The sequence below is a fragment of the Myotis lucifugus genome, unplaced genomic scaffold (assembly GCF_000147115.1).
Source record: "Myotis lucifugus unplaced genomic scaffold, Myoluc2.0 scaffold_1133, whole genome shotgun sequence".
NCBI classification, from domain to species: domain Eukaryota; kingdom Metazoa; phylum Chordata; class Mammalia; order Chiroptera; family Vespertilionidae; genus Myotis; species Myotis lucifugus.
In genome coordinates, this window is record NW_005872181.1 from 58,116 (window position 1) to 67,691 (window position 9,576).

At 58.5% G+C, this 9,576-nt stretch overlaps 1 protein-coding gene across 1 annotated transcript in view; it reads right to left on the reverse strand.

Annotated features, from left to right (window-relative positions):
* LOC102431135 (sortilin-related receptor-like) overlaps window positions 1-9,576 on the reverse strand; it is a gene marked incomplete at its 5' end in the record, with an annotated part of 53,571 nt that overhangs the window by 19,750 nt on the left and 24,245 nt on the right. The window contains 7 exon segments of the mRNA XM_014449345.2: window positions 1,927-1,999; window positions 2,739-2,843; window positions 3,037-3,149; window positions 4,326-4,495; window positions 5,707-5,812; window positions 5,815-5,832; window positions 6,778-6,909. Coding sequence (XP_014304831.2) covers window positions 1,927-1,999; window positions 2,739-2,843; window positions 3,037-3,149; window positions 4,326-4,495; window positions 5,707-5,812; window positions 5,815-5,832; window positions 6,778-6,909 — 717 coding nt within the window.

The window sequence follows — 9,576 nt, forward strand, 5'->3', positions numbered from 1 at the left end:
ACAGGCTCCTGCCCCAAACCTGAAGGGCTCAGGGGATGCGTGGTGCAGGGCACAGGCAGGAGAGACTCAAGAAGTGGACACCACCTGCTGGCAGAGACAGCAAGACCTGGGGTTTCTCGGATCATCAGCCATTAATGACGCTGGGCTCGAGGAAACAGCACCAGGGAAGGAGCACCGCCAGGCGTGCCCGGCGGCAGTGCCGTGAGGAAGCTACCCGCATGACCACCGTGCTGCAGCGTGCGCGGGGCGGGCCACTCTGCGGACTCGCTCCTCAGCCACAGCAGGTGCACTGTCAGACTCGTGGGATCAATGAGAATCAGAGGAGATCGATTCACGTAAAACAACAAAGTGGTACTCAGGCCACAAAAAGTGTTGCTGAACAGTGGCTTGTCTCATTGTTACTATTCATCCACCACATTCAATAATTAATCTGGTCGATGCCACTGCTATTCTTCTCCTTCATCCTCTTTCTTAATCCTTATCTGAGGATAATTTTCCACTGATTCTTAGAGAGAGTATAAGAGAGAGGGAAAGTCAGAGAAATCTCGGTATGAGAGAAACACATCGATTGGTTGCCTCCTGCACATGCCCCTACCAGGGCCCAGACTGGGGAGGAGCCTGCAACCAAGGTATGTGCCCTTGACCAGGGATCGAACCTGGGACCCTTTAGTCCGCAGGCCGACCTCTATCCACTGAGCCAAACCAGCCAGGGCCTTCATCTTCTTAACATTATGACATTTCACAACAAATACTTCTGACTCAGTACAGAGCTGCCTCCTGCACGTACCCGAACCAGAACAGGCCAGGGGCCAGGTTCCTCAGGCCGAAGGGTTTAAGAGAAGCAAAGGCAGATGTGACTATGCCCGGGAGCTCAAGGTGCTGACCTTCCAAAGCACCTGGCTGTAGTACATCCAGTCAGTCATATTTTGACCCTGCCTTTGTGCAAGGACACGATACCACAATAAAAGCCCCGGGCAGTGGAATTCAGCACCTGCTCCAATCCCCACAGCACCTGCTCCAAAGCCTCCGCTGGATTTGGCTGCCTCCCAGCCTGATCTCGACCAGACAGGGACTCTTCCGGACCCGGAGCCGATCTCTCACAGGTTCAGGCAAAGGTAAGATACCCAAGACATTCCACGTGCCCCCTGACTCCAGCGTCCATGCCCACAGTCCATCAACAAAGCCCCAGGCACCACGGCAACATCGGGAGCCGCCTCTGCCTCCCCATCAGCGTGCACAGCCTCCACTTAATCGCTTCCTTTCACTCTCACCAACTGTCTCCTGGGTTCCTGCTCGGGGCCAGCGGCAGAGCAGAGGGAGCAGAGCGGCCTCTGCCCTCACGAGGCACCGGCCCCCAGCACGCGGGCCACGCGGGCCACAGGCCTGTCTCGCTGCCGCAGGTTCACGGCGGCTCAGGCACAGGCATGGGCAGCGGATCTGGCTCCTCTCCACTGGCACAGACTAGGTGACAAGTGACGTGGCCTCTTTGCAGTCCCTCGTTTGTCCCTGCAGGTGATCTGAGGGGTCACTTAATGAGGGGTCACTGAGCCAGCGGCTGTCCCTACACCAGCTCCTGGGCTGGACACGGCCACCTGCACGTTGATGGAGCTGCCGGAACACAGCCCAGCGCCAGATGGACATGCACACGAGGCCGTCACCTTCTGCAGAGGAGAGGGTGCCGGCGCACACACAGCGGGCCAGGCCTGGTGGCCTCTGCAAACCCTTTGCATGTTGCATTAGAAGAAGTGCCCAGTTCCCAGAGGAGGCATGCCTTCCTGTCACCCAGGGCGCCCGCACCCGTGTCGGGGGGAGGGGGCGGGGTGGAAGGTCGTGTGACGCTCTCTAACCCCGCCCTCCTTCCCCAGGCACGCCCAGTGCCTCTGCAAGTCGCTCTTTTCTCTGAATCTGCGACCTGGAACCACGCACCTCTTCCCCGTGTGGTGGTGATGGATTTGGAGTCGCTCCAGTTTCCTATTCCACGGCTCGTCACCGCAGCCACCTGTTCAAATAGAGTGAACTCTGCATGAAACACAGGCCGTAACCACACAGCCAGACTCCCAGGGGCCAAGGAGAGAGACCTGGGCAGTGAGGTGTCACAGGTACAGGCAGGGGCCAGGACACTCAGAGGCCCCGCACCTGAAAAAGGGAAGAGGTGGGGGCGGGGGGCCTGGGGGAAAGGGAGCTGCGAGCACTGAGGTCAGGACATGACTAGGACGATGAAGCCCGGTCTTCCTGAGGAGCAGGGGAGTGTGCGCCCATAAACGCACACATAAGTGTGCACATACATGACAACGGCGCTGAGCCTTCCAGTGTGAGGGAGTCTGTGTATGCACTTCACGGTCTCAAACATGTTTGCACAAAATCTCTCTCTTTTCTGCGGGGGATACTGACAGCGTGTTTTATAAGAACTTCACAGCACCCGTCTGCAAAGGCCGGGCATAGCTCTGCACGCCCTGAGGCTGCAACAGGAGAGGAGAGGTCGCGCAGAAGCACATGAGCTGGAGAGTTAGCAGAATATCGGGCAAAGCAGGGCTCCCAGAAACCCTCGGGTCTGAGGGGCGTCTGATTTCAGGTTCTCTGGGACGGGACGCGGGTAAGAGACGGAAAGAAACAGCGGCCGCAGGGCGAGGCCGGGAATAAAGGTCTCAGGAAGGCAAGCAGGGCGCCGCGTGCTCAGGAGCAGCCCCGTCCCCCACGGCCCGAGCCTGAGCGAGCGAGGCTGCAGGGGCGCAGCTCACCCTGACGGTGTACTGAGCGCCGACCAGCAAGTTCCTGATCTCCGTGACGTTGCTCGCCGCCCTCTGGGAGGCCCAGGTCCTGGAGCCGCTCCTGCTGTACTCCACCTGACGTGAGAAGAAACACGTGTTAGTGAAAGGCCATCACAGGTCGGAGCACCCTGACGCCTCACAGGGGCCAGAGAGCCGACGGGAAATGGGAGCTGTTCTAAGAGGTGATCGTTATTCACGAGGTCACATCCAACCAAATCCGAGTCCCACGGAAGGCGCTTCTGCTCCGCAGCGCCCAGCAGGCACTCACAATGTACTCTCGCACGAGGCCCTGGCTGTGGGCGGGAGGGGCCCAGTGGCCCACAATCGCTCCTTCCTCGTCCCGGGGCAGGGACAGCTGGAGGTTCCGAGGGGCGTCGGGCACTAGGAGAGAGGCAGGGGGTTAAACACGTCTGCACACCGGTCCCTGGGGGAGTCCTGAGCTTCGCACGAGGACGAGAGGGGTCTGGACCGGCCTGTGACCTCTCCACCAGGCAGGCTGCTGCTGGTCCCCACACGACAGGAAAGGCTCGGCCTGGTCGTGGCTCACGGGGCTTTAATTACCCTGGCGGCTTTAATTACCCTGGCGGGTCTCCCCACCTCCCAGGGCCTCCCCGTTATGAACCCCTTGGGAAAGACCCCAGCAAAGCTTCCAAAGCCCCCTCATTTGGTTTGGGTTGAACCAATCCAGCCTTCGCTGGGAACCTCGGGGCACGCCACCCAGGACCCAATGCAGGCCCTGCTGCTCTGCCTGCACTGTCCTGACCTCCCGGGTGACCTGAGGCACACGGGCCTCCTGAGGGTCCGAGGGGCGCCCTCTCCACCCGGCTTCCCCGTGGGCTCTGGAGGCTACTCAACGCCAGGCCCACTGAACGATGTTCGTGTTAAATGTTAACACACAGGTCCGCGTGGCAGCAGCTAACGCAGAGCTCACGAGGCCGTGGACGCGGGAGCCTCGGACACACGCGTGTGGGGCAGTATCTTTACACTGAGCCACACATCTCTGACATGCCTCATATCTTAACGACCATGGGCTCTTAAGGGCCAAGCACTGGGAAACCCCTGAAGACAGAAGGCAGAAGCATAGACTCGGTAACAAATGCAAAACAGGGCAGTGGTGGGCAGAATCTGAATGCACCTTCGTAGGCTAATTGTGTGACTTAATAAGGGTAAATGTCCACCCTGGCCGGTGTGGCTCAGTGGACAGAGCACTGGCCTGTGGATTAAAGGGTCCCGGGTTTGATTCCAGTCAAGGGCACCTGCCCAGGTTGCGGGCTTGGTCCTCAGCAGGGGGTGTGTAGGAGGCAGCCAATCAATGATTCCCTCTCATCATTGATGTTTCTCTCTCTCTCTCTCTCTCTCTCTCTCTCTCTCTTCCTCTCTGAAATCAGTAAAATACATTTAAAAAAGAAGAAGAAATGTCCAGCAACGTAGGCAGGACCACAGAGCAGCCGCCCTGCGTCTACGCCTGAGGCATGTGGCCCCGCACCCTCCCCGAGGGCCCCCAGGAACCCGAGACACCACGCCAGGCCTGTCGGGCGCAGCACGGGCAGCACTTACGCCCCTCGGGGGTCCGCAGCGTTAGGACGTCGTTGGTGCTGTGCACCTTGCTCAGGCACTGCACCTGCACCTTCACCTGGTACGTGGTGTCCGGCTTCAGGACTCGGAGCCTCGTGTTGGTTTTGTTGCTGTGGGTCTCCAGGGTCTTCCAGAGGCTCTCCCCCACCACCCTGGCCAACAGAATAGAGGCAGGTCACACGGAGGCGGGCGGCGAGATGCCCACCCGTGAACAGAGCCCTTCCCTGCACAGCACAGTGCTGCTTTCTGCCCGAGGGAGATAGGACCTGGAGACGGGGAGGACCCGCTCCCTCCCCCTGGGAGACAGGGCCCGGAGACAAAGAGGACCCCCTCCCTCCCCCTGGAGACAGGGCCCTGGGGTGGGGAGGACCCGCTACCTCCCCCTGGAGACAGGGCTGCCGGAGGCCGGTCCATCCTAGTTAATATGTTTGCTCCCTTTAGCGCCATGTGTTTTAACCAAGGTCACCTCTCCGAGAAAGGTTGTTTCCCCAGGTGGGGATCTTTCCCTGAGGTTAGGGAGGGGATACAACCCCTTAATTGGGTGCCAGGCGGGTAATTAAGCTACATGGTCTTTACTCCCTGGAATGGAGATGAGAAACACCTTACAGGATTGAAATCGGCTGGTATAAATACGGATGTAATAAGACAATAAACGTCAGATCCTCATCAGTTCCTGACCAGAACTCCGACCAGAACTTTGGCTGGAGATCCTGGCTATAGGTCCTGACTAGGCTGCTGACCAACTGAAGGCTGTCTTCGTGTCATTCCTTCTTCGCCGACTCCGTCCACACCTTTGGGGACCCCTGGACCTGCTGGGATTGGACCCCAGCACAGGGCCCTGGAGACGGGAGGACCAGCTCCCTCCCCCTGGAGACAGGGCCCCGGAGACGGGAGGACCTGCTCCCTCCCCCTGGAGACAGGGCCGCGGAGACAGAGAGGACCTGCTCCCTCCCCCTGGGAGACAGGGCCCCGGAGACAGAGAGGACCCGCTCCCTCCCCCTGGAGACAGGGCCCTGGAGACAGAGAGGACCTGCTCCCTCCCCCTGGAGACAGGGCCCCGGAGACGGGAGGACCTGCTCCCTCCCCCTGGGAGACAGGGCCGCGGAGACAGAGAGGACCTGCTCCCTCCCCCTGGGAGACAGGGCCCCGGAGACAGAGAGGACCCGCTCCCTCCCCCTGGAGACAGGGCCCTGGAGACAGAGAGGACCTGCTCCCTCCCCCTGGAGACAGGGCCGCGGAGACGGGAGGACCTGCTCCCTCCCCCTGGAGACAGGGCCCCGGAGACGGGAGGACCTGCTCCCTCCCCCTGGAGACAGGGCCCCGGAGACGGGAGGACCCCCTCTCTCCCTGCAGGAGGACCCACCTGTAGTAGACATTATACACACAGGAAGCAGAAGGCATCTTCTTGGGCCGCATCCAGGTCAAAGTGACATCCCCAGAGAAGTCGGCCGTCCACTGCAGGTGCTGCACTTGTACACAGTCAGTTCATCTGGAGAGAAGAGACACAGAGAAGAGAGCTCACACATTCTTGGATTTCAGAAGAGTCCAGAGGCTCTTGATATGGGCAGACCTCCATGACCTAGACGGCCAAGCCACACTGTCACCTAAAGATGTCCCCAGGGCTTCCTAGCTTTCCCCTCCTTGTCTACACTCATTTAAAGCCACTTCTCAATAGAGGGGGCTGGGTACAGGCCTGTGTCACAGCAGGGCTGCTGCTGCTGCTGCAGACTAACCGTGTTCCCTCAGAACCCACGTGCTGAAAACTAATGCCGGACGGCTCAGCGGGTGGGTCCCTGGGAGGTGGTTAGGGCATGAGGCTGGAGCCACATGAATGAGCGAAGTGTCCACATGAGACCTAGAGAGCTGCCTCGTTACCTCCCCGAGGACACAGTGGGAACCAGGAGACGGACAGGGATCCTGCTGGTGACTGGGTCTGGACGCTCGGTCTCCAGACTGAAAACTAAATGCCTGCTCTTTGTAAGCCACCCAGTCTGCGTGCTCTGTGTGGCACCGAAGGGACTGAGGCCACTACTCAATTCATTCCAGACGGAAGTGCCAGGCCTTGTGGGAGCAATGGTGCAGCAGCCTGGGGTGGGGAGCCAGGAAAACAGGCTCAAGACCAGCCTTTCCCACAGGCATGGGGAGCTGGAAGCCTTCCCACAGGCACGGGGAGCCTTCCCACAGGCATGGGGAGCTTTTCCCACAGGCATGGGGAGCCTTTCCCACAGGCATGGGGAGCTGGGAACCTTCCCACAGGCATGGGGAGCTGGGAGCCATGCCAGGGGCTGGCTCAGACTGAGGACAAACTCAGAGGGTTCTCTCCAGTGGCCCCAAGGGACGAGGCTGGGGCGGGGAACGAGGCTGTGCCAGGGGATAAGGCTGGGCCCTGGGGGGGTGGAGGGGGGCGAAGGGGGAGACCAGGCTGGGCACTCACCGCTGCAGGCCTGCTCGTCGCTCTCATCCGCACAGTCCAGGAAGCCGTCACAGCGCTCCGAGGGCCGCAGGCAGGCCTCACCGTCCGCACATGGGAACTCGCCGCTCGCACAGGCCAGGGCACCGCGTGTGGCTGCAACACAGGGGGCCGTGCTGTGTGAGCATCTGCAGGTGTAGGAACAGGGTTTGCCCCGAGGATGAGCAGTGACTGAGCAGGCGCCACAGGGCCTGCTTCTGACGGGAAGTGGCATCTGCTCCGTGACACTCGGAACCTGGGGGCACACTGGGGCTCGATCCCGGCTCGGCATGATCTGCAGCAAACCACTGAACAGCACGAGCTCCATTCCCGTCTACACAACCGGGGACAATCCCATCAGTCGTGTCTCCCAGGATCCAGAAGCAGCGGGAGGTCAGGATGCTTAACCATGTGTACGCCATAAGCATCTACAGACGCAAGTGGAAGACCTTTTTAAACTAAATTCAAAATACTGTGGCAGTTAACTGGTTAAGGGGCTCTCTCTCTAGCCCCCCAAACCGTGCCGTCATTTAGCCTGTTTGTCAGGTGAGGGAGCCTCCTGCCCGCAGTCCCACATTGGCCTCTTCCCAGCTGCAGCCCCAGATCAGGGTTCCTTCCTTAGAGACGCCAGTGCTCGGTGCAGCCCTGGCGGGCAGGATGCCGACAGTAATCGCTATTTCTGTCCCAGCGGCAGTCAGAATGACACTCTGATTTCCGGTTTGAGTCATGCTAATAATGACGACATGATCACAACACTGAGAGGCAGCCCCTCATTATGTGGTATTTTAACTGTATAGGTTTCAAAGTATTTACCAGGAAATGAAAGAGTGCACACAAAGAGCATTGAGTGACACGAGTGACCCGACCCTACAACTATGAACCGCAATCAGATTCCCTCTCGTTCTAAAGGAGGTAAGCTGCATCAGGCTCTAAAGAGCAAGCAGTGACCACATAATAGCAGATGATTATCCAAAGGGAGAAGAGGAGGAAGGCTACAGAAAAGATGTAAGCCTACTGCCCCACGTGAGTTTGGGCTGACCAAGGCCCAGGGGTTCAGCCTTCATTACAGACTCCCACGGGCCTGCTGAAGGTCACCTTACGTGGCAGGTGTGATTGAGCTAATGGCCCCGACGTCGGAAGCGCATCCAGGATCATGGGGGGAGGGGCAATCCAACCGTGCGGCCCTGAGAGACCTTCCAGGCTGCAGTCGGAGAGGAGGGTGAGGTCAGAAGCAGCACCTGAGACGGACCTGCTGGTCAGACACGGAGGAAGGCGCCTCTCACAGCCAGAATAGCAAGGAACTGATCTCTCCTGCCGCCACCAGAAAAGCAGCCCTGCCCACATGCTGGTTTTAGTCAGGAAAACCTACGTCCGATTTCTGACCCACAAACTATAGAAAGTAACTGCTTTTTAAGATGTTAGGTTTGTGGTGACTGTTGCACACAATCGATCCTCTGCACTTGGCGATGCTACTGGGTTTCTGAGTTCAAATTCTCATTTCTCTATTGGGATTCAAGACCAAACTCCTCCCAGCTCCTTCTCCCCACCCCACGCAAAATGCACTCAATATTCCATGCGATGACTATCCCGATATTACAAGAAATTACCTGAGATCACTAAGCCATGTAGATTCTGAGAGCAGAGAATTTATAAAACAGATTCGTAACAGATCCTTCTGGGGGCTTCTAAACATCACCAAGTCCTCGGAGCTGCCTAGCCCAGTGATGGCGAACCTATGACGCGTGTCAGAGGTGACACGCGAACTCATTTTTTTGGTTGATTTTTCTTTGTTAAATGGCATTTAAATATCTACACTAATAAAAGAGAAACGTGGTAATTAGCGTACGACCGCTACCCTTTTCATTGGCTAATCAGTGTGTATACGCAAATTAACTGTCAGCCAAGATGGCGGCCGGCAGCCAGGCAGCTGGAAGTGAACATGAGGCTTGCTTGCTGCAGTGAAGGAGGACTCCAACGTTCCCCGCCTCACTTGCCGGCCTCTCAGTTGCAACTCTAAGAAACTATGTACTATGTTGCAAATAAGAAGGTAAACAAAACCCCAGAAACTGGCATTCATTCAGCTGGGCTTTAGCAACATTGTATCGATGTTTTCAGTGGCGAGGCCTCAGAGCTAAAGCTGGCCCAGAATAAAAAAAAACAAAAACAAAAACAAGGAGCGGTTGGAAGCTTCAGTCACTCGCTTCCGGAAAACAGCCCTCAGCCCCTTACCCAGACTGGCCAGGCACCCCAGTGGGGACCCCCACCCTGATCCAGGACACCCTTCAGGGCAAACCAGCCAGCCCCTACCCATGCACCAGGCCTCTATTCTATATAGTAAAAGGGTAATACGCCTCCCGGCACCGGGATCAGCGGAGCAGCGAGGCTCCCAGCACCAGGATCAGCGTGACAGGGGGCAGCGCCCAAACCCCCTGATTGCCCCGCGGCTCTGTGTGTGACAGGGGGCGGGGCCACAACCTCCCTATCTGCCTTGCTCTGTGCCTGATAGGGGGGAGCTCCCCAATCCCCTGATCGCCCTGCGGCTCTGTGTTTGACAGGGTGCAGCGCCCCAACCCCCTGATCGGCCCTGCTCTGTGTGTGACAGGGTAGAGCCATAACCTCTCCATCGGCCCTGCCCTGAGTGTGACAGTGGCGGCGCCCCAACCCCCTGATCGGCCCTGCTCTGTGGGTGATAGAAGGTGGCGCCCCAACCCCCCTCCACAGGCCTTGCTCTGTGTGTGACAGGGTAGAGCCATAACCTCCCCATTGGCCCTGCCCTGAGTGTGA